At 41.9% G+C, this 27,416-nt stretch overlaps 1 protein-coding gene across 1 annotated transcript; it reads right to left on the bottom strand.

Annotated features, from left to right (window-relative positions):
* Positions 1–15,591: 15,591 nt before the first annotated feature.
* Positions 15,592–18,404, bottom strand: LOC133897255 (protein TIFY 6b-like). Its single transcript, XM_062337906.1, has 7 exons — positions 18,141–18,404; positions 17,467–17,645; positions 17,090–17,343; positions 16,913–16,997; positions 16,477–16,834; positions 16,310–16,367; positions 15,592–16,182 (listed from the first exon to the last, which is right to left on the bottom strand). The coding sequence occupies exons 1-7, from the start codon at positions 18,208–18,210 to the stop codon at positions 15,990–15,992; spliced, it is 1,197 nt and encodes a 398-aa protein (XP_062193890.1). The 5' UTR covers positions 18,211–18,404; the 3' UTR covers positions 15,592–15,989.
* Between the last annotated feature and the right edge of the window lie 9,012 nt (positions 18,405–27,416).

The raw sequence follows: 27,416 nt of genomic DNA on the forward strand, positions 1-27,416 counted from the left end.
GGCCCGTGTACATCCACTCACGGTCCTCCATCCTCTAACATATATAGCGGCGAGTAATATAAACATCAATTGCATCTACACGACGTTCCTACTATCTAATAGGTGAGGATAGGTCCTAATCCCACGCGAGGATCCGTAGATGAGGTTAGTTTCCATGCTCTACTCCTATTCGAGACAGAATTTCGGCAGCACCTCCCCGCTGTTCTCCAAATACACGTCCTGCTAGGGAGAGTGTGTATCCGGAGAACAACAGGGAGATGATGCCGAAACTCTGTCTCGGATCGGAGCAAACCATGGAAACTAACCGCACCTACGCATCCGCGGGCTGTCCAAAAAACGTGGACAATTCGAAACAGATACGGTTTTAGATATGGAAATATATGCATATTTCCAACCGTATCTCTTTCGAACGGGAGACGCCTAACTGGGTTACGTGATCTACGACCATGATACGGAAAGAGGGGTTATACCTAGGGTGGCGGTGGAGTCAGGCTAGCGGGGCCGTGGCGGGTCGGTGCAGTGGCGAGGCGACGCGGTGCAGGCAGACCCGCAGCGGCAAGGAAGGCGATCGGGGTCGCCGAGGTACTCCGGCGCCGCTCCGACTGGCTCTTCTCTGCAAAAAAAGAAACATAAAACTGTCAATACAAAATTTCGGCAGCACCTCCCCTGCACGGTGAGGTTTCAAAAACCTGCAAGAAATCCAACGGCACGATGGCCGACATGCACATATATATGAACGGCACGATGGCCGACATGCACAAGATTATATCCAACCACATATATATAACAATGTCATCATTCTTTTTCCCTCTAACTATGGTTCTAGCTTTATCCACGATGTATTGCAAACTAGGAAGGTAATCACACTTCTTCCATGAGCAGTCTCCAACCAAAACTACCGACTACCAAGGTCTTTTTTTTATACAGCACCAAAGGTTTAAATTATGCATTAGGAAGCAAGTTTACTGTGCAGCATAATTCCTACTGCACAGAGCTCACAATCCTAAACAAAGCTAACAATAGCAGCTAACGAAGACAGACCAACTTTTATGATCGCAAAACGTGTGCTAGTTCGACCTAATTGGCTAATTTCTCAAGCAGTATTACCAACTAAAACTACATAGGTCCAATATTTAGCCAGGACAGCAGGACTCTATCGCCGTACCTGCGGCGGACGGAGGAGGCGAACGCCGAACCGGTCTAGGGCCCGAGCGGCAAGGCCTTCGGGCGATCCGTCGGCGTCGCCGGTGAAGACGGTGCAGGGGAGGCCCGGGCGGAGCACCTGCACGGTGCGCACGGCGCACCAGGGCGCGGGCGGGCGCGGGCGCCGCGGGCGCGGGCGGCCCGGGCGGAGCACCTCCACGGTGCGCACGGCGCACCAGAGCGCGGGCGGGCGCGGGCGCGGCAGGCGCTGGCGCGGGGCGGCGCTGGCGCGGGGTGGGCGGCGCGGGCGCGGGCGGCTCTGGCGCGGGGTGGGCGGCGCGGGCGCGGGCGCGGGGGCGGCTGGCGCGGGCGCGGGCGGCGGCGGGGCGTGTGTGCGTGTGTGCGGTGCGTGGGCCGGCCGGGGGTTAAATCCCCCCTTTGCCGAGTGCCCCCGATCTGGCACTCGGCAAAGAGGGGTTTTCTTAAAAAAAATTTAAAAATCTTTGCCGAGTGCCCCCGATCTGGCCCTCGGCAAAGAGGGGTTTTTTAAAAAAAAATTGAAATTCTTTGCCGAGTGCCAGACGTCCTGGCACTCGGCAAAGAGGCTCCTTTCCCGAGTGTCATTTTTTGACACTCGGCAAACCCTAATTTTTTTTTCACTTTTGACCTCCAAACTTTTTCTGCAGTCCTCATACAATACCTGGTACTCCATGTTCCAATGTGGCATATTTCTCGGACTTTTTCTATATTTCTTTAATTTATTTCAATTAATTGAATTTCCTTGGATAATTCAAATTATAACTGCTAGTCATTCGAATAATGAAAAAAAATGAATGGAAAAATGGTATTCATGTTATTTAGTATAATGTGAGGCCGTATCCAGGAACAGACCACAAATTGCGAACATCTTGTTCACGAAACATGACCACGAACTTGCGGTCGAGTTATTTTTAAATTGTATAAAAAGCAAACGTAGTCCGAAAATCATGAAACTTGTCAAGATGTAATGATATCATATGTGGAGGCTGTGATAAAAATTTGAGAAGGTTTTGCACAAGTTGTTATGTACGATGCTTGTAACCGTTGCAAACCGAAGAAGTTTACCCAGGTTTCTTCGGAGATTCTTCGGTTTGCAAGCATCGTACGTGACAACTTGTGCAAAACCTTCTCAAATTTTTATCACAGCCTCCACATATGATATCATGACATCTTGACAAGTTTCATGATTTTCGGACTTCGTTTGCTTTTTATACAATTTAAAAACAACTCGACCGCAAGTTCGTGGTCATGTTTCGTGAACAAGATGTTCGAAATTTGTGGTCTGTTCCTGGATACGGCCTCACATTATACTAAATAACATGAATATCATTTTTCCATTCATTTTTTTTCATTATTCGAATGACTAGCAGTTATAATTTGAATTATCCAAGAAAATTCAATTAATTGAAATAAATTAAAGAAATATAGAAAAAGTCCGAGAAATGTGACACATTGGAACATGGAGTACCAGGTATTGTATGAGGACTGCAGAAAAAGTTTGGAGGTCAAAAGTGAAAAAAAAAATTAGGGTTTACCGAGTGTCAAAAAATGACACTAGGGAAAGGAGCCTCTTTGCCGAGTGCCATATGTTTGCCGAGTTCTTTATCTCTGGTACTCGGCAAATTACCTCTTTGCCGAGTTCTTTCTCTGTGGCACTCGGCAAGGAGACTCTTTGCCGAGTGCCAGATGTTTGCCGAGTTCTTTCTCGCTGGCACTCGGCAAAGAGGCTCTTTACCGAGTGCCCGATAAAAAACATGCGATAAAGTCTGAGACACTCGGTAAAGAAGCCGTCTCCGGTAGTGCTACCTATCTTAGCTTACAAAACGCACCTTAAATTTTGGTAGGGCGAGACGCGGTTCTGAATGCAGCTCTGCTTACTTCTTCGGGACTCTTCCAAGGGAGGCCCATCGGATGGCCGCCACATGTGCCCCCGACATTTGTGCTAGCTCCTCATGATGGCATGGAGAAAGAACCCAATGGAAAAGGAAAAAGGGCTAGACAAATCAGAAATGTACTTTACAGGCTTTGTTCGACAATACAATCCACTTGACGGAAGGCTCAAAAGGTTGGCCGCGTGTCGATTTGGATTTCAGATCGACAAAACAATGAGCATGACACATCGTACAATATTTAGCAGCACGATTCAAGAGAGGTGTTGTTTTTTAATGCACTCTATCAAACGAATGCAGTGGTGCTAGAGAGAGCAAGTTAGAGAACTAACTTAAATCTAAGATAAATTGTACACATATTTACATGCACCTCCGGTAATGAAATTGTTTGTGATAATGAAATCATAAATTGTTCAACTGACAGTAGTATCAGCGTCATTTCCTTTTTCAGTGTAAACCATTACCCGTGGCTTACCAACTCCATGGATTCTGTTTTTTTTACCTCCCCAGCATGACTGAATAAAACTATATAGTCAAATTATACCTTATGCACTATCTCATCACTCCTGATATCACGATGAGGTCAGCATGCCGTCGATATTGTAGTTAACCATCCATTTATTTTGTCTTATGAACTCTCTCCGTCGCTCTCACGCGTTGAGTTAACTGCTGATGCAATAGTTTTCAGTTCAACATTGAAGTTTCATGCGTTTGCCTGCATTTGCTCATAATGTTCTTGTTGAAACGGTGGCGGAATTCTTCCGGATGAAACATAAGCAGAAATAAATTTAACGTTTGCGGTATATTTCTCAAATCCTGGCCCTAGAAGAACTATCAACACAAAAATCTTCCATGCACAAGTGCATTCAAAATTGCTCATCACAAAGAGCAATATTTTCAGTTTTCACTTCATTTGGTGCTTACTTTCTTGTTATAGAGAAGGTAATATTGATCTAAGTACTATCTGGCTGCTCTCATTTTTACGCTTTATTCCAGTTTGAACATGAGACTGCCAAGCAGCGACATACACAGAAAAATGTGTGCATGCACCTTGCACGATCGACGTGACTCTTGCGACCGCATTTTGGAGCGATTCGGTCGCTACTTGTCATGAGACGCCAAGCATCGATCCCAGTTTTGCCTCTGACATGGAAATCTAATCAGAAGTTTATAGCATGTCCGTCCGTCCTAGTTGACGACTAATATTCTCCTTCTCACACGAGTGCAATCTCCATCTATCTTTGTAGTTGCCGAGTTCGAATTCGCAATGCATGAGAATAGGTCGGCGAGTTTGGTGGAGCTTACGCGTATGCGCAACGGAAACGTGTTTTGAGCTGATTGGAAACTTTCAAGGTCGCCAAACATACAAGTGTGGACTGAAAAATTTGAGCCAAAAGAGGTGACCTCATTACATTAGTTATTTTGGGGATAATGATTACATTAATATTTTACTTAAAATCATCAATCGGGAGAAACTCGTTTTCTTGACTTTGACTTGGCAGAGGCGGAGTTGGGGCTACAATTATATTTGCTCTGAAGTTTCTGAAGATGTCCATGTTCTCATGCAGAATAGGGTACTGCATTCCACACATGCATGAGTGCATTGCATGCATGGCCAATCAGGCAATCAACTGAAGCCAAACCACGAGGAAAAAAAAAGTGGCCTACTTTGGCCACCCGTACACAATTTACATCACGATTTAAATTATAGTTCATACTCTTCAGTGGAGACCTAGCACGCCCGTCTTAAAAAAAAAAAAGTAGCCAACGCTTTAAGCTCAAAAGAAGTTTTTTTTCGCCCCGAAGCTGTGGCAGGAGCTGTGCCTCAAAATTAAAGGAGATTGCAAACATTCATATATATATCCACAACATTTCTGAAAGCTTCCTAGCCTTCCTACAACCTAGCTTGAATTCGCTTTGCTTGGCTACTCTTTTGTTGGCAGCAGAAAACAGAGGGGAGTGCGGGAATAAACAACATCATCTCACCAAATCAGGATATGCTCCATGGGCCCCATGAGAGAGAGAGAGAGATCTGTGCATATGCAATGTTGACCCACACCCACATTCTTCAGAGATACTAGTATGATCTTCTGAAACCCAACCTAACGTATAAAGAAATAATATTTATCGGTAATGCTCAGGAAGAAAGAAGGGTCATCTTTCTTTTTCGACCCTTATTTATGTACCCTTCTTTGCATTTTTTCTAAAGCCTGTTCAACCAAATATCACCGAGAACAAGTCATGGGCTTCTTCAGTGAAAGAAAGCCTCATGGAAACGTTTTCAACGAAATAAGAACCATACAAATTAGATTTCTTGATTTTTTTTTTTTTTTTTTTTTTTTTTTTGCAGATTGCATTCTGCAAAGATGCATGCAACCAAAACACAGGAAAGAGAAGCTAAGTGAGCCGTAGCACACCACTTGAGAGCAACACCTGCCGAATTAATATGGAGCAACGCAAGGGCAAGGCAAGGCAGGGATTAGGATTCTTTGCAATGATTGATTGGCCACCAATGACTTGGTGAGGAAAACTAGCTGCGTCCCTCGGTAGTGGGAGTCTGAGCGTGCTGATCGATGATTATCGAGGTTACTAAGTTTTCAACTTCAGGTGGGAGAATTTTTTATTTATATATTTTTATTTTTCAATATTTAGAAAAAGATATTATTATTTTAAAATATTAGACATATAAATTACCGTCGCTCGTTGGACGAGTGACAGCTTGCTATCATCCATACAATAAATGACAACTTGTGAGGTTCATGGTGCAACAGGTCAAAAATTAAATAACCAACGTGATGTTCATGAACGTGTCGCCTGTGAGATACGGGCAATATGTTAATATGGGCGCCATGTCGACCATTTTCTATTCTTGAACCGTGAGTCTCGTAAGATGTCGTTTATTGGAGGAGCTAATGTAAAGGGTCGTCCATCTAACGGGTAACAGTAGTTTATATGTGTAATATTTTAAAATGATTGTGTATTTTTACAATTATAAAAAATAATAATATATAAATAAAAAATTTGCCGGTGGAGGCATCCTGTGGCGGCGCTGCGCCGGCCGGCGCAGGCGCGCAGCTAGCCGTGTCGACGGGGCACGGGCCGAGCGATCATGGGTTCGACGACCGCTGGCCACACCAGGCCCTGGTACAGTAGCTGGCCCCGCCAATGGCACGCGCGATCTGGCTGGCGGCCGGCATCCAAAGGAAAAGGAGGGGTAGACAAGCGCAGTGGGCCGCTTGCTTGCTCACGCGTACGCAAGCTCCCTCTTTCGGCGCGCTGCTGTTCGTGCTCCGGCCTACGCCGCCGCTGCTCGGCGTCGCGGCCCGCTCCCGTAAGCTTAAACGACACAGACGGCAGCTGCCGGCGGGAGGCGCGCGCGCGCGACCCGACCCGACCACGTTGCTCCTCGGTCTCGGGGCGCAGGCGGGCTGGCGGTTTCGGACGGGAAGGCAGCACAACGGGCCGTGCAAGGAGAAACCGGAAGCGACGCAACCAACGCGCGCCGCTCCAGCAGTGGGCCAATGCGGGCTGCGCTCACGAGGATACTAGCGACGATCGAATCGAAGCCGAAGACAGGGAAAAGCAGGAGGAGAATCTCTAGGAGCGGCCGAGCTTTCGGCCTGTCGCCTGCTGGTAAGATCGGCCTGGCTCGTTTGGTGGTATGCCTGCCAATAATTTCTAAGAAGGATGGGCCAGATGCGTCAGTAGCCCACAAGGCCCACGCCGACCAGAGGCTGGGTCAGCAAACGCTATCTTGGCCCTGTTTAGGGAGCTTTTAACAGCTTCTACTGCTCCAGGCAGCTGGAAAAGCCATAGCTACCACTAAACAGGTCTTGTTCACCCACAATCGGTCATCTCCACAAGCTAGCGATGGTACTAGTATCAAAAAGCTCCGTGAGAGCAGCTTTCCAAGCTTTTGCAGGCTATAGGGTTACCAAAGTCCCCTAAAACTTAGGAGAAAATTATCCATCAATGCCACTAGTATAAATATTCATGTTTTCTGCCTTTCCCCATCGATCGAGATCCAGATCGATCATCGCTCTCCAACCTCTCAAACTCCGTGACCCACCTCCCTGAGACCTCAACCCACCGATGTCTATGTCAGAGGTGAGGCCCCGCTTGACCCCATCCCCACCCCCACCGCCGCAACAAGGCCCTACACGATGTCGCCTTGTTGCCTGCCTCGATGAGGTCCTGCACGAAGCGCCGAAGCGGGAGTGGCCCCATAACCGGACGACATAGCTCGTGGCGTTCAGTGGTGGCGCTCTCGTGCTGGCCCTCATTTGCAACAAGGCGTTGCTTCTCGTGAGGGTCCCTATCACCATCGCGCTCACGCTGCCCGTCGTCAGGGCCTTTAGCCGCTGGAAGCTCATTAAGACCTAAGCTGTGAGTCCAGCACTTCGAATTCCCCTCTGCAGCTCTAGTACCAGAGTCAAAAAATTGATGCAACCATCACCTTGTTGTAGTAAAATTGATGCAACCATCACCTTGTTGTAGTATAATGTGGCTGCTGTAATTTGAGAGGTTTTGTCAAATAATAGTGTGTTCTATATTCAATTGAGATTGGTAGCTTTACGGTGGATGGAATTGTGAGGCTAGATTCTGTTATGGAAACATGAATTTTGAAAGGAAAACAAGTGTCTTCATTTGTTAGGATCATATCCTTTATATTTCCTTGTGTGGTTATCTTGCATAAAACTAAGCAAAACTAAGTTGATGCGGTACAACAATTTATCTTTGGGTGATTACCATGCTCCATATGTCTAGATGTTGCTCCCTTTTTTTGTTAGTAGCTATGTACTATTTGATAGTAATTTGCGGTTAGATGGATAAAGTGAAGGTACCGAAAGCTAATTGGGATGGCTATGCGACGAGAGTGTTCTGTGAGATATGTAAGGAAGAAACTCTAGCTGGAATAGACCGGGACATACCTTGAGTACCATTGGCTACAAGAACCTTGAGGAAAAATTCAAAGCAAGGACTAAATGACACTATCCACATGACAAGTTGAAGAATGAATGGGATGTATTGAAGCCACAGTACAACTTGTGATTAGATTTGAAGAGGGATGCAACCGATCTTGGTTATGACATTCAAAAGGGAATAATTACAGCCATCGATGAATGGTGAGAGGCCAAAATAGTGGTATGTAATATGAAGTTTTTTTTTTGGCCCTTTTCAAATCCATGCATGATTGTTGTGATTAATAAGAAGATATGACTTTATTATTTCAGGAAAACATCAAATATCGCAAGTTTCGTGATGGCCCTATGGAGAACCTAGATGAGCTTGAATTTATGTTTCAACATATCAATGTCACGGGTGCATCATCGGTTATTCCAGGTGATCCTACAAATGCAGCTCCCATTCAGCTTGGTGATGATTCTACGGAGGGTGAAGATTATGCTACCATTGTGGAAGATGAAAAAAAAAAAGGAGAAAAGTGTAAGATTAATGATGACCTTCCTCAAAACACGAAGAAGAAGGGTAGGAATCCCATGGTTAGGCAAGTGACTTGCCTTATTGATGTGATTTCTTTCGGGAAGACGATAAATGGCAAAAAGGTTGAGGATGATACCATAGAGCTCAGTGAACAAGCTGTGAGTGCGGGGGCCTATGAAGGAAGTGATGAACACTTTATGGCCACCAAGCTCTTTATCAAACAAGAATACCATGCAATGTTTAAAGACTTTAAAACTAATAAAGGAAAGGTGGCTTGGCTCAAGATGATGTATGAAGAGAGGAAAAGGGACTAGAGTTTCTTATAAATCGTATGATGTATCATAATGTTAGGCTATCATTTTAATTTCAGCCGAACCTTGTATGTAATGTTTGAAATTTGGTACTTTATGAACCTTATACGTAATGCTATCATTTTAATTCGTGCACTAATTTTAATTTGAGTTGAACTTTATGTCCTATTTTCATATGTATATTTAATTCGTGCACCAATTGTCCTATTTTTGTAGATGAGCTCGTCAAGTGAAAGTCATGATGATTCATCTAATGAGAGTGACATTGTTGAATTATTATTCCAAGTAGCATCAACAGTTGCTCTCATTGCTATGCACCACAATGATAAATATCTGAATAAAAAGGTGAGGCCCCCTCCATGACAAACTGGGTATCAATGGGTCTCTGATCAACTACAAGTGAATAGAGATTGCTATAACATCTTTCATATGAATTGTCCTGTTTTTGACAAGTTGCATGAAACATTAGTTGAAAGTTATGGACTAAAATCCACAATAATGATGAGTTATGTTGAAGTTCTAGGGATGTTCTTGTGGGTGTGTGGTGGTCCTTATTCATTTTTCTAAGTTGAGAACATATTTAAGTGATCAACTAAAATAATTAGTCAAAAATTTAATGAAGTCTTATAATGTCTCAATCTGTTAGCTAGGCACAATATAAAACCAAAAGATGCACAGTTTACAACATTTCATCCAAGGCCTCAAGATTCTTGTTTATCACCACACGTTAACAATTGTATTGGTGCAATAGACGGTACACGTATATGCGTTGTTGTCCCATCAACTGAGATGATTCCCCACATTGGCCATCATGGATATCCAACATAGAATGTGATGGCTATCTATGACTTTGATATGAGATTCACATTTGTTGTAGCTGGATGGCCTGGTTCTATGCACGACTCTCGAGTATTCAATAATTCTTTGAGCTAATACTCAGATTTTTTTCCCCATCCTCCTGAAGGTAAGGTCCATATGTCCTACAAATAGACATTATTTTTGTCATTGTCATGTTGATATGTTGTATCATATTATTTTTGTGTAGGAAAATTTTATCTTGTTGATTCTGTATATCCTAATAAAAAGGGTTTCCTTACTCCATACAAAGGTCAGGAGTATCACATACCTGAGTTTCAAGAGGGGCATAGGCCAAGTGGACTCAAAGAGGTGTTCAATAATGCTCACTCCTCTCTTTGTAATATAATTGAACGTTCTTTTGGTGTGTTGAAAATGAAATGGCTAGTTCTATTGTATTTGCCAAGTTTTTCAATTAAGAAGTAGAAGAACATCATCATTGCATGCATGTCACTTCATAACTTCATCTGTGATAGTGCTCTAAGTGATGAGCTGCTTCAGATGTGCGACGAAGATGAAGAATGCATCCCACCGGTTGACTCATCGAGAGGAGGTGACTACAATGGTGCATCATTAGATGATGTTGATATGTGTGCAGTTCATGATTTTATTGCAAATTCATTGATGGCAAGTAGAGAGTAGATGGGAATAGGATAATGCAATAATTATTTTGTATGTGATTGATAAACATTCGTGTTAGGTTCAAATTGATCTTTTGTATGTGCTAGATAAACACATATCAGGTTGAGGTTATCCAAGTATATGCTTGATGAACACATGGCGGTAATAATCAAGCTCTACGCATAGTCAGGCATTCATTATCCCCCAAGAGTATTTCAGACATTTCACCCAAATAAGTTCAACTCAACCCTCTCACCATGTATCCAGAAGCCGGGTTGCTAAAAAGACTAGCTTCTCAGGCCAACACCTCTTGGACCAGCTGCTTCTCTGACCAGCAACTTCTACAAAAGCTCCAGCTCCCCCCAAACAGGGCCATTATCTGTCTTCCCTAAAAAAGAAAAAAAGAAAAGAAAAGGTCTAGAGCTATCCTATCTTATCTATCATTTATGTGTTATTTATAGCTCTAGAAATTTTTGAAGCTAGAGCTATGAACAGTTAAAGGATCTTTAGTTGAGACATCATGTTTTATTTTAGATTAAAAATAGATATTTAAATTACTTTATTTTATCCTACAAACTCAAAATCATATATAGATCTCAAAGCTAGAGTTCTACCAAATATAATCAAAGTTGCAAAAGCTATCCAAGCCTGTATCAGTTTTTGATTATTCGTTGATGGAAGATGCAGCGTTGAGCATCAAAATTTACTGGGTTAAAAAAAAGCACCAAAATTGAGAACATCCGGTAGATGCTGCAATCCACCTTTGCCCGGGGTGTGCAGCTCAACGGGCTTCTCTTTCATACCATGTACATGATCCTGAGAATGCCATACTAGTAAGAGTAACCTCTATTACAAAAAATTTCAGAGCTAACTTTTCTCCGTCCCATATGCCGTCAGACATTTCATATTTCTTAGCACCATCTACAGGTGCCTAGCGTTGGTGTGAACCAAAATCTCTCCACTCTGGCTTCATTTTGGTAGCTAAGGATGTTCGTGCCCTTATGTATTGCACCTTGCAATTGTTACGGGTCCATGCCAGTGTTTGAAAATTCGTTCATAACCGGTCTATAATCGCGATAACCGGCCAATTTGTTCCCCACCGAATTCACAAGTCGACCTGTTTTCAAATTTGAATTCAAAAAATTCAAATTGGGTTTGAAAAAATTAAAAAAAATACATAAAAAACTAGAGACAATTATAAGATTATCCATGACGAAAAAATTCAAAAAAAATATCATTTGCATCTGGAAATAATTGCTCAAACATTGGTAGATTGAAAAAAAAGGCCGAAACGGGCTGAATACACAGTGCAAATGGCTCGTTTCGACCCAGCTCTATGGGATAAGGGTTGGAGGTCCTTATCCTCTTCGTCATTTCCCCTCGCGTCCGGCAGCAGCCAAATCCACATGACCTCTGCGGGCCCTACCAGATACGCCGCGAAGCCGAGGAAATCTGGTGGTGGAAGCTAGAAATTCATTCCACACTGGGCGATTACCCACCGCACTTCAGCAGTTATCGTGATTTGCAGAGGCAAAAGTGAACGCTTGGGGCCAAAGCATATTTCTATGAAATTCGATCGATAACCGTCTAAATCCGAGCGATTTTTGTGTGATGTGGTCGGTATGTGCGCTTAGGAGCTCGTCAGGGCGGTTAGTTGGCGATCCAGTCGAGTTCGACCAATTTATTGCTTGATTCACTCGGTTTTTGGCCCGATGCAGTCGGTTTTTTATGTCGAGCGCTCGGTTAATACCGTATCATGAACTGAGGTAGTATAAACGCAGCAAAACTACGTGTTCAATGCCATGTTGGTTCGGTCAAGGCAAACCAACAAGTTGTTTTCAAGATTCAAATTAAAAGTGCTCTAGCAAGATGGACTCACATTCACATAGCGCGGGCAGTGAACAACTTGTTGCATTTTTAGGTTTTTAAGGTTGGTTAGTGTCCGATAGCATTGGTTAGCACCTAATACTTGGTTTTGTTCAATGTTTAATCACTTTTGGAATTTGTGAAGTGCTAATAGGATGATATATGTTGTTTTACAGTAATCGATGGCGGATAGAAATGTGGTGTGGCAGCACGGGAACAATTTGGATACAAGGTTTAAGTGCAATTACAACAAGAAGGAAAAGAAAGGCGGTAGTGCCACAAGGTTAAAAGAATATTTGGAGGGCGCGGATCGAATGTTATAAGTTACGATAAGGTGCCTCCAGATGTGCGTGGTTACTTCAAGCGTGAGCTTGATATGACAAGAGATAAGAGGAAGGGAAGGTCTGAGGAGAGGCTTCGAAGGCAAGAGGGAGCTTCCCACGTAGATTTGACAAGAGATAATGAGGAGAAGAAAGAGGAATAAGTGCAGCGTGCCATGGCTCAGTCTAGGGAGGAGGAAGAGTTTAGGAGGAGGGTAGGTAATTACTATGAGTATGGAGGTGGTAGTGGAAGTGCCAGATGAGGCAATGTTTTTTCAAGGATGCTTAGGAGGGTATTTTCAACCAGGGAGGCATCAAGTATCAAGGATTACAATGTTACTGCAGCAAAAGCTCATATGCAGTAGAGGATTGACATCGGGTCTTGGAGTGTGAAGGGAAAGAATGCAAATGCATCTATTGGTTTGGTATGGTTCAAATTTTTCCACACCTTAGTTATTCCTGGTAGAAGGGTGGACAACACATTCTTTATTGCTGCAGTGAAAGAAACACAGAAATGGGGTGAGTGATAAATTTTGTAAAGAATTTATTGTTTTCATATTTCAACTTTTTAACTTATGACCATCTGTTCTATAACAGGAGAGTGTGTCTCATCTCCAACTGTTTAGGATATAGATGATAAGTACTTGGATGAGAACGAGAGTGATTGAAGAAGATATTTGACAAGTGGAAGCTAGAATGTCCAGAGTATGATGTGATCATTATGTGTGATTCTTGGACTGGACCGACGCACATGAGTATTATTAATTTTGTTTTATATTGCAATGGTCGTATATTTTTTCACAAGTTCGTAGATCCGACTGGCTACAGCCAAGATGCCAATTATTTAAACAATGTACATTATTTTACTGAGTTGGTAACTTAGTATTGTAATGGTTGCATATTTATTTGGTTGATTCATTTATGCAGGAGATAAGATCAGTGGTCAATGATGTGATGGCACAAAATATTGTTTGGTTTGTATACACATAAACTAACGATGCTTGCTAGGCACCTAGTATCTTAATGCGCTTCATCTAGTGGGTGTGAGATGAACTAGAGTACATTTGCATTTATCCACATGAAAGTTCGCAACTAGTTAAGCTACAAGAAGCTTTATAAGTTGGTATATGTAAACTACAATCTGAGAATACAAAATAATTTAGATGCAGACATCAGGTCAACTATTTGTGATGATCTATTTCAGCGGCTTATGGAGCTCACATTGGATGAGGAGAACAACCCGCTCCGGGACTGGATGGAGACCGGTAGATCAAATGCTACCCCAGAGCTTGATAAGGAGGACACATATAGTGATATACCCCTGCCAACTCAGCTGGTAATAGACATAGTGAACCCACATAATTTGCAACGGTAAACTGGAGAACATACACTATCACAATATACTGCTAAAGTGGTAGGTGACACACACGAAAAAGAGGAATAAGCAAATTGCGTATCCAAAGAATGCTAAGAAGAATAAGGGTAAAGGCAAAAGATAAGTGCAAAGCAACGAGAACATGGATAGTGGCTTAAAGAGCCAAACTTACCAAGAGTCTAATGACAGCAGCTCAAAAATATAGCGGCGCTGATGACAGTCAACGAGTCGATGCTCCTTAACGCCCATCCTCTAACGTTGTTCACGTGCAATTCATTGCTGAGAGTCCATATACACATGCCACACAGGACTAGAACCACAATGCCCCATCCTCACAAAGACATGTCATACAGTGTGGCCATGATGGATTACAAAATAGTGCAAGATATTCCAGCAACCATGGTATGAAGAGTAGTTCTGGATTATATCCGTACAACTATCATATCCCGATGCTCAGTCTGAGCCTCTGTTCAATGGGTCTATGAGTGAAAAGACACTAAGTTTTATGCCATATTGTAAGTACAATGGTTAACCACTTCTGTATGAACGGAGCAAAGTTGGGTAGAGTTTAATACATAGTTGCTATCTACATGACAAATAATGCTCATGCCCACCAAGTAGTACAATACAACCGAATTTAATCGCCCCCCTCCCCTCGTTAGAAGCTGGTGGTACTGAAGGTGATGATAATTTATTTTTTGCAACTACTTTATTTGTATATCATGGTATTGTATTAATTTTTTCTATCTCGTAGGTTGCACGTGGCGTGGATACTAGGAAACTACATTTCAAGCATGGATCGTCACTTTGGTAAGTATTGATGGATGACATGTGATTATATTTCTAGCTTTTGTATGGACAATTCGACATGTTTATTTATTTGAGGTGCTATTTATGTAATATATGCATATATTCGATGAAACAATTATATGATCATGCTGGTATTGCTATTAACATCTATTTGTTTCCTTGAAAATGTCCAAAATATAGTAAAGGTCATAAAAAAAATTCTGATTTTTTACAAGCTTTTTCCCCTATGTATGATATATACATGTAGTAGATGGTATGATTAAACAAAGCATAGCAAATCTCATACCATATTTGTGTATATTTTTCTGTATCTTTTGTGATTTTCCTTGAACTTCGTAGAAATTCGCTCAGTAAATCGAAAATATTCGACCGATTATTGACTAATTCGTTCAAATTTAGTTCAATTGAGTCAATGCGGAAAATGCTGGAAAACCGATCGATAAATCGGCGAATGCGCTCAGTATTCACTGCAATTTGCTCGGTTACCGCTGATTTGATTCAATTTGGTTTTTTCTCTGATTTACAAATTTGACCAAACGAATTTGTCCAAATTCTTGTCAAATTTCGACCGGTTTTCACGATAATAGTGAATTTCCGGTTACCATTGGGTCCTGATTTTTGGACCTAAACAATTTTGTAAATCTTAGTTCATGCTATGGAGAGCATGACGGCTTCAGCTAGTCAGTGAGAATTTCTTAGCCTTTTGAGAAATTGGTAGGTAAAGAGAACTGATTGAACAGCCATTCAAGTTTTGAGAAACTTGGTACTGACTACCGACTGGTCTACATTAGTTTCTGACACTTGGTATTGAGCAGTCATACACTGGATTTCATACCCATCAGTGTTCTGTTACATACAACAGGATGACTTACAATTACAAGGGGATTTACCATTGTGTATTAATGGTGCCAATGACAGCATGACCAAGAATAAGTTTTGCTCTTGCATTCTGTAGCTTGGAAGTTCATAATACAAGAACAGGAATAATACAGTTTCACCACCAGAAGGTGCGGAAATTTGTAACCCTATAATTTGACACTGCTAAAAATTAACACATTTCCTTTTGCAATACAATGGCCCTAGGGCAAAAAAAAAAAAAAAATCAAGAGTCTGCAAGTCACAGCTCTCTTGTTAGTTAGGTGGGGTGGCACCAGCTAGACCAGCATTACAGTAAACTAACCAAGCAAAAATACGAACAGCATCAATAACATATATAGTTTCCTCCTCTCGAGCCCTTGCCTGACTGCAAAAATACTTCATGGTTTTGCATCAGTCAGCCTGGACGAATCTATGGACATGGGATCATGATCAGGTCAGATCAAATCTGTAGTTTCGTACTGGGGGACTCTTGGCTAAAGATGATGTTCCTGGGCGGGCCTAAACATAGCGACTCATCGTGGTTGCTCGACAGGGCAATGCCTGTGCACGATGACTTGTCGTTGGCGCTCCCGAACGTGTCGCTGCTCTCCAACGGGCTCTTGACTGATGGGTATGGAGCAGCTGTAGTCACCCTGCAACAGAAGCATGCACAGATGAGGACCAGCTTCTGAGCAATGGTCTTGTACACTTGTACTCAAACAAATGCATTACAATCACTGGTAACCGTTCAAGAACACTGAGTAGGAACATGAATTCTACCTTTCCTTTCTTTTTTCCAAGAATCGAGCAAGGGACGCCTTTCGAGCTTGAGGGACAGCTGCAACCAACAAAAACAACTTCAATACAGTGCAATAAGGCAAGAAAAATTGCTACATGCTAGGATAATAACAGTAACATATATTCAAACAATAAACAGCCATTCATACCTCTAGGCATAATAGCTGCTGCAGTTGAAGTGGCTAGTGTTGTAGGCTGAGTTGCCGGAGCTTGACTTACGGGAGGAACAGCTAACGGGCTTGAAGATTTTGGCACTGTGGAGTCAATATTAAAGCTAGAGGCACTCCGGGGGAGACTTGCGGCTTGCAACATGACAGAGATTGGTTTGGAAATGACTGATGCAGGAGGCGAAACATGCTGTGGTTTCTGAAATGTCATCTGCTTTGCAGGTGAAACCTCAGGTACCGTGACTTTTGCAGGAGCAAAAATAGGAGCTTCTGACTTACGGGCAACAAGGGCTGAGCTTGGAAGAGATCCTCTGCTGGCCAAGAACATAAGTTCCTGAGCCTGCGACACTGAAAAAAGTTAATCGAACAGCTTAAAAAGCTAGACACATGCAACCAAATTAGTAGCATGAAACTACACCTTCTCAACCGAGACGTTATCGAATACATTGACAGAGCCGGCATAGAAGATCGTTAATTGCGCCGTCTTTGCATTTGGCACGTCCCTTTGCAAGTAAAACAAGCTATGTTTCAGTCCAATGCTAGCTTACAGCAGTTGATATAAATCACATGTCCAAAAACAGAGCAAAGCACCTACCTTGTTCCATATACACCGACGGTAGAACTGGCCCTCGCGTTGTTCATGGCGAAATGCGGCTGCTTCAATGAAGCACCACCGGCGATGCCGTTCGGAAGGTTAGGCGAGCTCTGGACCCTGAACGTCGGATTGTTTTGATTGAACGGTGACGAGACTGGAATTACTCTAGCCCCATTCAACACATGCTGTGGCGGCTGCGCACGGTGCACGCCGGCGTACTGCGGGCTGCCGTGGCTCTCGGCGCCGAACGACCTCTGCAAAAATCATAACCCCCGAAAGGGAAAAACTAACTATCAGCAAAACCAGCGAGCGACATGAATCAGGACCTGCCCTAAAAAAGAGATGAATCAGGACCAAGAACAGCAGCAACAACCTACCTGCTGGGTCAGGATACGAGGGGCCGGCGTCTTGGCGCCGTCGAAGGCGGAGAACTGTGGGAACGCGGGCTCCCTGGGCTCCTCCCTCGCCGCCGACCGGAACGACATCAACGCCGGCGCGGCGCCGTGCTTGCTCGCGAAAGACCAATTCATCGCCGTCGCTGCTCCTCCAAAGTAAGCTGTGAGAGATTGCACACAACTCTCAATAAGACGCCGGAATATAAATACACACAAGAACCCACAAACCCATGGATCCGTTAACCATTCCATCCCTTGAGCGAGCAGAGCCAGCTCGAAATCAACTAACGACATGCGCGACTGCCCGAAAGATTTGGCCAGTCTCTCCCCAAAAAAAAACTCGCTTTCTTGACGCATTAACTCTTGGCCAAATCGAGCACACACGGCAGGCCACCGCCAAAAAGGAATTCGGCAGCCATGCCAGCCAAACCCGCATTCTCTCTCTCTCTCTCTTCGGTCTTTCGAAAGGAAAAGGAAAGCAGAAGACGGGGGACAGAGAGGGAGAGCGAGAGCGACTGAATTTAGCAGCGCGCCCATGCCGCATCTTGCCGAACCGAACCCAATCCAGCACGGCAAGAAACGAAGCACGGCTCGGTGCGGACACAGATCAAGAAACCGCAGCGCGGCAGCCGGCGAAAGGAGCCGGGAGAGCGTACCTGATTCTTCCCCGCCCTTCTCCTGCTGCTGGTGCTCCTTGCCGATCGCGGCCAAGAAGTCCCTCTCCATCCAACCGGGCTCGGGAAAGGGAGCTGCAGATTTTGCCCTCCCAAGTTAGCGGGTAGAGTAGAGCCAGAGGGACAGACACAACTAGCTCGACACCCTTCCAAGCAAGCTCCGTGAAGCTTCTCTCTCACCCTTTCCCACTCCTCTCTCTCCCTCTCTCTCTTGTAGTGTGTGCGCTCGGTGTGCGCGCTTATTTGAGCTTTTTTTAATCGTGCAGGTTTTTCTTTATTTAAATGATGGGACTAGATTAGCAGCTGGCAAACGGGGAGATAAATAATGAGTAATAAAAAATTAAAAGAAAAAGGGTGACGATTAGAGGCTAGTGGGTCCGGCCCACGGTATCGGACCAGGCCTGTCGCCCGTGGCGGGCCCCGCACCACGTTCAGCTATGGATAGTAGTCGGAAATGATTAGAAAAAGGCTAAAACCGTTTTTAGTTCCATATAATTTTGCGGAAGCGATATCGAAAATATAAGTCGGAGACGAATATGCCATCAGAATTATAGAAATATCGGAATCGATGATGTTGGATAGAAAATATGATGGTACCGATCGGGAATCGATAATTCATAACTGATATACTGATCTATAGTCCACGAAGCACACATCTTATACGACAGGATCGATAAAGTCACACATGACTTAATGACATAATGACAATACCAAGTAAAACACATCTCATATGAATATATGATAAAGGATAAGACATACTTAATATTATAAACATAAATTCATGACACATACAAATATACGAGGACAAGTTCTAATGTTAGACATAAATTTATAGTTTACAACACACAAGTAACAAGTCACATATGTCATACAGATATACCCATAGATATAGATACAGAATGAAGTCTGAACCAAAATAACATAGTTTGATGGTCACACATGAAGTCTAAACAGTTGAACTAAAAGGACACATAAACATAGATATAGTTTCACAGAATGATAGTTGACATAGCAACAACTCAAAAGACACAACTATGAAGCAAAAGATAGCCATCTTTCATTCTTTCTTCATTGTCTTTGCCGGCCTACAACTGAAACTCTAGCCTATTATCATTATCACTGCTAAGTCTTCCTCTTCATCTTGCAGTTTGTAAAGCAATAATTCAATTAATTTTCAGTATGGCAGCATATCTTTTTGCATAAGTATGAAGAAAAAATATAAGTAAGAACTAGTAGCTAGCTGTCTAGAAAGACTTTGCCTAAGTAAGAAGGAAACATAGAAGTGAAAACTAGCAGGTAGCTGTCCTGCAATACTTTGCACATTCAGGTCAAAAAACAAGGTGAAAAAGATAAAAGTTGTACCTCAAGCTGTAGATTTTCAACACCATCTTCAAGAGCCTCAATTTCAGCGAGCAATGAAGAAACTTTAGAGAATCTGTAATGAAAAGATAGCTACATTAGTGAATTGTAATGACTTCTTACACAACTAGAACTAAGAACATATTCTAATTTTTATCTTTTCTTGCGGCAGCTATCCAATCTTTGGTGCAAATCAGTGCTGGTACCATCTCCGGATCAAGACTGCTACGATAGGGATCAACAACACGACCACCAGCACTAAAAGCATATTCAAAAGCTAACTTGCATGACCAACACATCACGAGCAAACAGGCACATACTAGGATATTAATCCTTTTGGAGCTTCTACCATGATAGAACATCAAATGTATATGGATTAGCTTTAGTAAGCTTTAATGGTAGCTCTGCCAAGTATTTCTCTAAGTCATTTGCATCATCATCATTAGGGCCATGTGTGTCATATAGGAAGTCATCAAGTTCGTCACTACCATTAAATTGACCTACTGCAGATGAAGTAGAAACTACATTGCTATCTGAAGAAAATGGTTTAGTAGAACTAGAAGCATACCAGATACATCTTCTTCAAGACAAAATTAAAAATTTTAAATTCAGCTTCGAAGGGATTTCTGTAGAACTCTTTCAAGTAGAATTCTACAATTCTCCTCTTGTACCTACACAACAAGGGAAACATTGGACTTCTTTCAATGCTTGTCAAACTTAACTGAAACCTATGAGAAATCACCATGTTACTAATAGTGGGATCATTATGATTGCACTAATCACTAAGCATCAACTTTATCTAACAAAAACCTATGAAAAATAAGTTTGTAGTTAGATATAATGTACCAGAAAATAGCTCGGTGAGATCAAAGAACTTTTTCAAGCATGGTAAAAGAATTCTTGCCTTGTCCCATTCTGCATGGGATGGAGCAATATTATTATATCTGCGACATTCATAGGACATTAGCCTCTCAAAAGCAGCCCTATATTATAGAGCATCCCTCAACATGGCGTAAGTTGAATTCCACCTTGTGGAAACATCAAGAGACAAGCTCATATTTGTGTCCAATCCACACTCAGTAGCGCACTTTAAGAAATCCTCCCATTGCAATAGAGATCCCTTCACAATAGTACAAATGCCCTAATATTCTGAATAGAAGATGCAATAACACTCATACCATCCTTAGCAACCAAATTGAGGATGTGATTGGCACATCTCACATGAAAGAACTACTCATCACAGATTAATGGGCTATGCGTCTTGAGGTCTTTAATAACATCTTTATCAGCAACTTTATTAGCAGCAGCATTGTCTAGAGTCAAAGAAAACATCTTCTTTTGGATGTACCACTTCAACATGCATGAACTAAGGGTATGCGACATATTCTCACTAGTATTCCAACCTGGGACATGAAAGAAATTCACAATTCTCTTCTGCATACGCCAATCCTCATCTACCCAATCCATAGTGACACACATATACCCCTTATTCTGATTTGAAGTCCACATATCCATAGTGTACTCGAGCGACATGGAATGGTTTTAAAATATGCATACAAATTTTCCTTTTCTTTCAAATAGATGTCCATAAGTTCTTTTCTAACTATGACACGAAACTTGATAGGAAATCTAGGGTGTATAGATTTTATCCAATCAACAAGATACTCGTGCTCAACTATGTTAAATGGATACTCATGCATAATAATTGTAGTGTAGAACTTCCTCAAACTTACTTCTTGATCATATTTGTATCGTTCAACAACAATAATGTCTTTCTCATGATTAGTTTCTGATTTGAGTTGCTGCTGGCCTTTAACAATACTATGATAGTGCTTCAAATGAGTCCAAAACCTCGTGGTTCCTGGTTGCTTTCAGCTCTAGCCTTGCTAGTCTTGTCATTGCAACCTTTGAACTTGTATTGTGCCCACAAATGCTCAACATGCTTGCCATTCTCCTCCACTTTTATAGTATACTTGTTGAAATATTACCATACATCTGATGTACACTTCTTCTGCTGTTTGGCAGGAGGTTGTCCATCATTTTTTAGGTCCACATTTATTGCATCATCTGCATTTGCATCCAAAGTGCCACTTCCACCAGTGCCAATTGTTGGGACTGCATTAGCATCACTTGGTTCTAACCGCCTCTTAGCTGAAGAAGATGTTGTTGCAGCAGGTGTGAGGATGATGCAAACACACCAAGACTCATATTTACACTTGTAGCTGGCACAACCACCAATTGCTTATGACTTCCTATAAATGCTAATGAAAAATGCTCAGTCTTAAATCATTCAAGAAATGCTAATGTAGTAGCTTACTAGTCCTCTTCAATCATTCAAGAAATGCTAATGTTTAGTCTTCTGTTCACCAATGCTTCTGACTTTGATTACCAAGTATCCTACTCCTAGTCTAAATAAGATCTGATGTTCATTGTTCACTACATTTGCAAGAAGATTAGTATATTACTAATTACCAAATTTTTCAAGTGCTAAATAAACAAGTTCTCCAAGAAAACATGAAGCTTTGCAGAAAGAGGATGGGTGGCCATGTGGCATGCCTACAGGACATGGTGAACTGGTTGCAATCGGCGAGCTCTAAAGGGTGGCCTCGCGAGGTTAGGTCAGCGGCTCCATGAGCCTACGTCGAGACGGTGCAGGTGCTTATGCTTCTCCTACATGCGACATCATTGCGTGGAGAGGCGACGTCGATGGATGGTGGCGTGGCGCCGCTGGCTCATTGTGGTGTGGCGTGGCATCGCGTTGCATCGTCAACTCATGGCATCGAGCCACTAGGTAGATCTGGTGCCCACGCGCCAGCGGCACAGGAGCCCAGAGGGACGTGTGATGGCGTTGGATCCTGGAGAAAAGCACGGCGGTGCTGCTAGAGTTTGGAGGGTTTGGATGAGGGTAGGAGCCAGGAGAGGTCAAGAGGACTGCAAGGAGGCAGACTGGCTGGTGGCGGCGCTGGTCGTCACTCTCACTCGTTAGGGTCTAAGATGATTTGGCAGCGGTGTTGGGCTTGGGCCAATTCGATCGGGAGATGGGTTGAGCCAATGGTATGGCGTCACCTCGGTCCTAGGAGGCTAGGATGAGTTATGGGTAATAAGTAATTACCAGCTACAAACGAAAATATTTGAAAACTGTCAAAAGGAGGTAAAATTGTCTTAGTTTCCATTTCTAACTCAAATTACCGATATCATTTTCGATTACTCGGGATACCGATATCGATAGAAATGCTCAGATGTTCGTGAAAACGGCGTCCGGTAAAACATAAATTACTGCTACCATTTTCAACCTTAGGGATAGACGTGCAGCAATCTATAAATTCACTTTAATTCAATTTGCATAAATAACTATACAATATAAAATAAAAATATCTAATTAGTTAATTAAATTAAACTAGAAGTCATAGATATTAATTGCTCCTCCATCCCATTGCTGCGTTCTCCGGTTCCCCCGGTCGCGTCCACGAAGTGGTACGGCACGAGCCCGCCCCGCTCCACTTGGGCAGACTCAGCGCACTGCCGCTGACATCCAGGCCACAGAAATCTCGGACCCACGTGTCGACCACGCGGGCGAAGTGGGAATCTGGTGTTCGGCGCGCCCCCAGGGCGGTGGGCGGGCGACACGAGTCCGGGACGGGGCGCGCACGAGCCGAATCAACTGGGCGCGCTCGCCGGCCTCGTGCAGTCGTGCTCCAGGCGCGCCTTGTACCCAGGGCCCGCCTGACGCGGTGGGGCCTCTGGATTCTCTGAGCGGTGGTGCCTGTCTCGGGAGGCGATGCCAGCGACGGCCGACGGGTACGGAGGAGAGGGGTAGGATTGGAGCCGGTGAAAAATGAATAAAATACTTTAAGGAAGGGTAGAGTACGGTCGTGTCGGGGAAAAGATGCGAGCAATAAAATGGGAGTAGAAAATTGCGTCACGGGGGGCTCGGACTTTAGCGGGGGGTGGCGTGCCGCGTCGGTTTTTCTTTAAGTTTTCTCGCCATCACCATGTGCTATGTGCGCACGACGTATTATAATTTGATTCATTTTTTTTTGCTATATTGTGTACAGTTGTGTATTTTTTTATAGGAAAACCACCATGTCATACTTATTGGTATTAAATAAGTATTATATTGTTTACCAATTCCGATAAAATAAAGGTTTCTAGATCTAAACATAAAATTGAAAACTCTCCACTGATAAGCTAAGTTATGAGTAGTAGAATTATTTTTTCTTACATAACATTCAACTATTACATGATTTATCATAAATCGCCGCTACACCCCGTTGATTTCGCACCATGTAATACAGGCTCAACTTGAAGTGAAAACGAATCGAATACAAACAAATAATAGTCATTTCATATCCTTATCTTTATCCTTATTTTTAATCAAAAATAAAACAAATATGGAAATGAATATAGATAGTATCGAAAACAAATATGATGTGAATACGAATAGAATATAAATACGGATCTGAATATTTATCAAATGATAAAGACCTCTTAAATTATGCATAAATTTGGATTACAACCAAACTAAAATTTGAGGCAATTGAGAGTATACCACGTGGGGCCCACTTGTCATATAATTTTTTTATCAAAATATAGCCAAGTGGGGTCTTATTTTGTAGATTTAATTATAAGGATAATAATAGTACAGTCAGATTGTAAATCAGACTTATAGTTTAAAAATATAGTTATTTGAATCTTGTTATCTCTAAGTTCTAAATCTGAAAAACAGAAAACAGAATTTATCCGTTTTGAATCTGACTAGATATCCGTTCCGTATTCGTATCCTTCTCCAGATAAGAAATATCTATATCCGATCCGAAAATATCCATATCTGTATTTGAATAAGACCATCCGCAGTGGCGAACCTAGGATTTCTAGACTGGGTATGCAAGATTGCGAGGGAGCAAACTTGCGAAAGGTAATTAGGCTACTGAGTGACTAGGTACTTGCATGCATGGGCTACAGGCTAATGAGAGTATGCAGAAGTGAGGATGGGTTGACAACAGATATCCGATGAGAGGCTAAGGTCCTATTTGTTTCGGATTGTAAAAGTTAGATTGTGGTTAAAATCCAAAAGTTAAAATAAACAGCTGAATTATAAAAGTTAGATTGTGATCACAATCCAAAAACTGAAATAAATAGCTAGTTGTAAAAGCTGGATTGTTACCGTCTAACATCCAGATTGTAACAATCCAGCAATTCGCCTTTCACCAGTTTGTAACAATCCACAATCCAGTTTTTATAATCTAGATTTTACAATACAGCTTGTTACAATTCACAATCTACAATCTACTTTTCACAATCTTCAGCTGAAACAAATAGGTTCTAAGATTATGAGCTTTAAGTCTAATTAGCTATATACTATACGTATATCTAATATATATTATATATAGTCAATTTTTTTTAGAAAAATAGATATACAACTGCATACCTATTCACCAAGATAGGTCCACCAACGACCATCTGTATCCGTTTTTTATACTGGGTGAAAAATATCCGTTCATTTTCAACGTAGCCTCAACCATCTCCGTACAGTCCGATTTATAAAAAAGGTGTACGGTCCAGTAATTGATGAAACTATTCTTCATAGATGAATGCAGATTTAAGTATTGAATGGAGTGCAGTATGTTAACCAGCTAATCACGCTTGTGAACAACCACATCTCAACCACGGTTTTTTCACACACGAAATATTCTGATCTTGTCAGACTTGTAAGAGCTTGTACCAGTTTCTAAAGATTCCGTGGTTCCCTCTGCATGTCATGATTGAATAATCACTGAAATCAAGATGAATCAAAAGTAGCATGAGTTTTTAAATACAAACAAGGTTATGATTAACTAATACTCCTACTAAGCTAACTACGATAGCCTTGATCTCTTCAGACGCGGCGACGTCTAGTTGGCTCGGAAACGTCATGTTGGTAGTATGCTAAAGTAGTTGCTAGATTAAGAGCTGCTCCACTGTGTCTCGCATGTAGAACAAACACCATCATATTTATTAAAATAGGTAATATATTAATTTATTTATAAACCTAGTATAGTTATTTGGTACTTCAAATATCGAAAAATTGATTTTGGTATTTGAGAAAAAAAACGATAGGCCCGACCTGTGTTTGGCACCTGAGGTGTCGAATACGATATTGTTCACCATATTTAGCACCTCAAATACCAAAAACACCATCTATTCAGTACCTCAGGTAATAAATACGATACATAGTACCGTATTCAACACCTTAGGTGCTGAATACAGGTTGACCGAGCCATTATGTCACTTATGTTGCGTCTTGTCGTGTGTCATTTCGGGGCTGAATAAAGTATAGTAATACAATTTTATTTTATTAGGGCACGAGCGAATAAATAAAGAAAAGAACTTGATGAGTTAGTGTGTGTCATTTCGTGTCATCTCTCTGTATAGAGTGCAGTACCTATAGAGTGCAGTACCTACTAGTAATCGTAGGCCTGAATAGAGTGCAGTAGCACAACTTTATTTTATCAGGGCACGAGCGAATAAATAAAGAAATGAATTGGATGAGTGAGTTTGTGTAAATTTGTTTGAAAGTAATTTTATCGATATTTTATTATTCATTCAATATATTTGTGTAGGTAATTTTTTAGTGAAGTAACATTGGGAAGATACAAATTCTAATTTGTCAAACAATAATAGTTGTGAAGTACGATTATCATATAACCCGATATAGAGGTTACATACATTGATAAATATTACATGAGATATAGAGTTTTTCATCGCTGAGCGAATGTACCGATAATGATAACAAATATTGGCATGTACGATACGTCTAAAGACTAACTTAATAGCGTGCCGCTGCTAAACTAAACATGCCCTAGGGAATAAAAATAGATTGAGTTACAATAAATACTATCTACTGAGTACACCTAGGATATTTACCCTCACCATCTCTCTAGCCATGCAGCTGTTCGGTGCGCACCACTATTTTAATGGATTGAATTAAAATACTAATTGAACATACGCACACCACTATTAATTAAAAATTTTAATTTGATAATTTTTCGGTGTATTGTGATTTTAATCGAATCTTTCTGTCTAACCCAAGTTTTTCTCTTCTTTCTAAATTTTTTTTCCTTTTCTTTCCTTTTTCCTTTCTTTTTCTCTGTTTTCTCTCATTGCACCGATGCCCTACTTAAACCTATGAAGAGCATGCATGCACTAAGCTATCACTAACACAAAGTGCCACCACTAGGATATCATGTTATTAAACTAATTAAATAATCTAATTACACTAACTATTCAAATTCATGCTAATTTACTATTATACAATCTACTTACTCTAACTAAGTAAATAATTACTATTATACAAGTTCACGCTAATTACTATTATACAGATTCACGCTAATTACTATTACATTGACTAAGTAAATAATTAAATTCATATAATCAAACTAAAAAAATAATTAAACAAATGTAATTGAATGAATTATACAATCTACTTACTCTAATTACTATTATTCTGTAAGTATTAATTAAATATATAATTTAAGTACTTACTGTAACTCGCGTTGCTGCTCCTCTCGTCACAGGCTGATTCTCCTCTCCTAGCGCTGCTGCTACTCCTCACCTTGCGCTGCTGCTCTTCCTCACCTCGCGCTGCTACTCATCTCCTCTCTTCTTGTGTTGTGGCTTCTTACCACCTCGTTCTCATCTTATAGAAAAATACGGTAGCACGGGGGCTAAAAGCGGTAGGGACAAAACACGAGATGAAGGGACCGACAAGACAGATGCAAAAGCGAAAGCACCGAAAACACAAACAGACACGACGTGAGCACCATGCCTGGCCTGTATTCGACACCTGGTACATGAGGTATTGAATACGGTGCACAGTATCGTACGATACATCAGGTGCCAAATACAGACGGGGTCATCGTT

The sequence above is a fragment of the Phragmites australis genome, chromosome 17, assembly GCF_958298935.1.
Source record: "Phragmites australis chromosome 17, lpPhrAust1.1, whole genome shotgun sequence".
Classification (NCBI taxonomy): domain Eukaryota; kingdom Viridiplantae; phylum Streptophyta; class Magnoliopsida; order Poales; family Poaceae; genus Phragmites; species Phragmites australis.

What these genes read in the sequence shown, in the direction of transcription:
- LOC133897255 (XM_062337906.1), bottom strand. Translation starts at nt 18,210, where the DNA reads ATGGAGAGGGACTTCTTGGCCGCGATCGGCAAGGAGCACCAGCAGCAG. An exon ending in ATAACGTCTCGGTTGAGAAG is followed by an intron (nt 16,835 to 16,912) that starts GTGTAGTTTCAT and finishes TCAGTGTCGCAG; the next exon opens with GCTCAGGAACTTATGTTCTT. An exon ending in TTGGAAAAAAGAAAGGAAAG is followed by an intron (nt 16,183 to 16,309) that starts GTAGAATTCATG and finishes CTTCTGTTGCAG; the next exon opens with GGTGACTACAGCTGCTCCAT.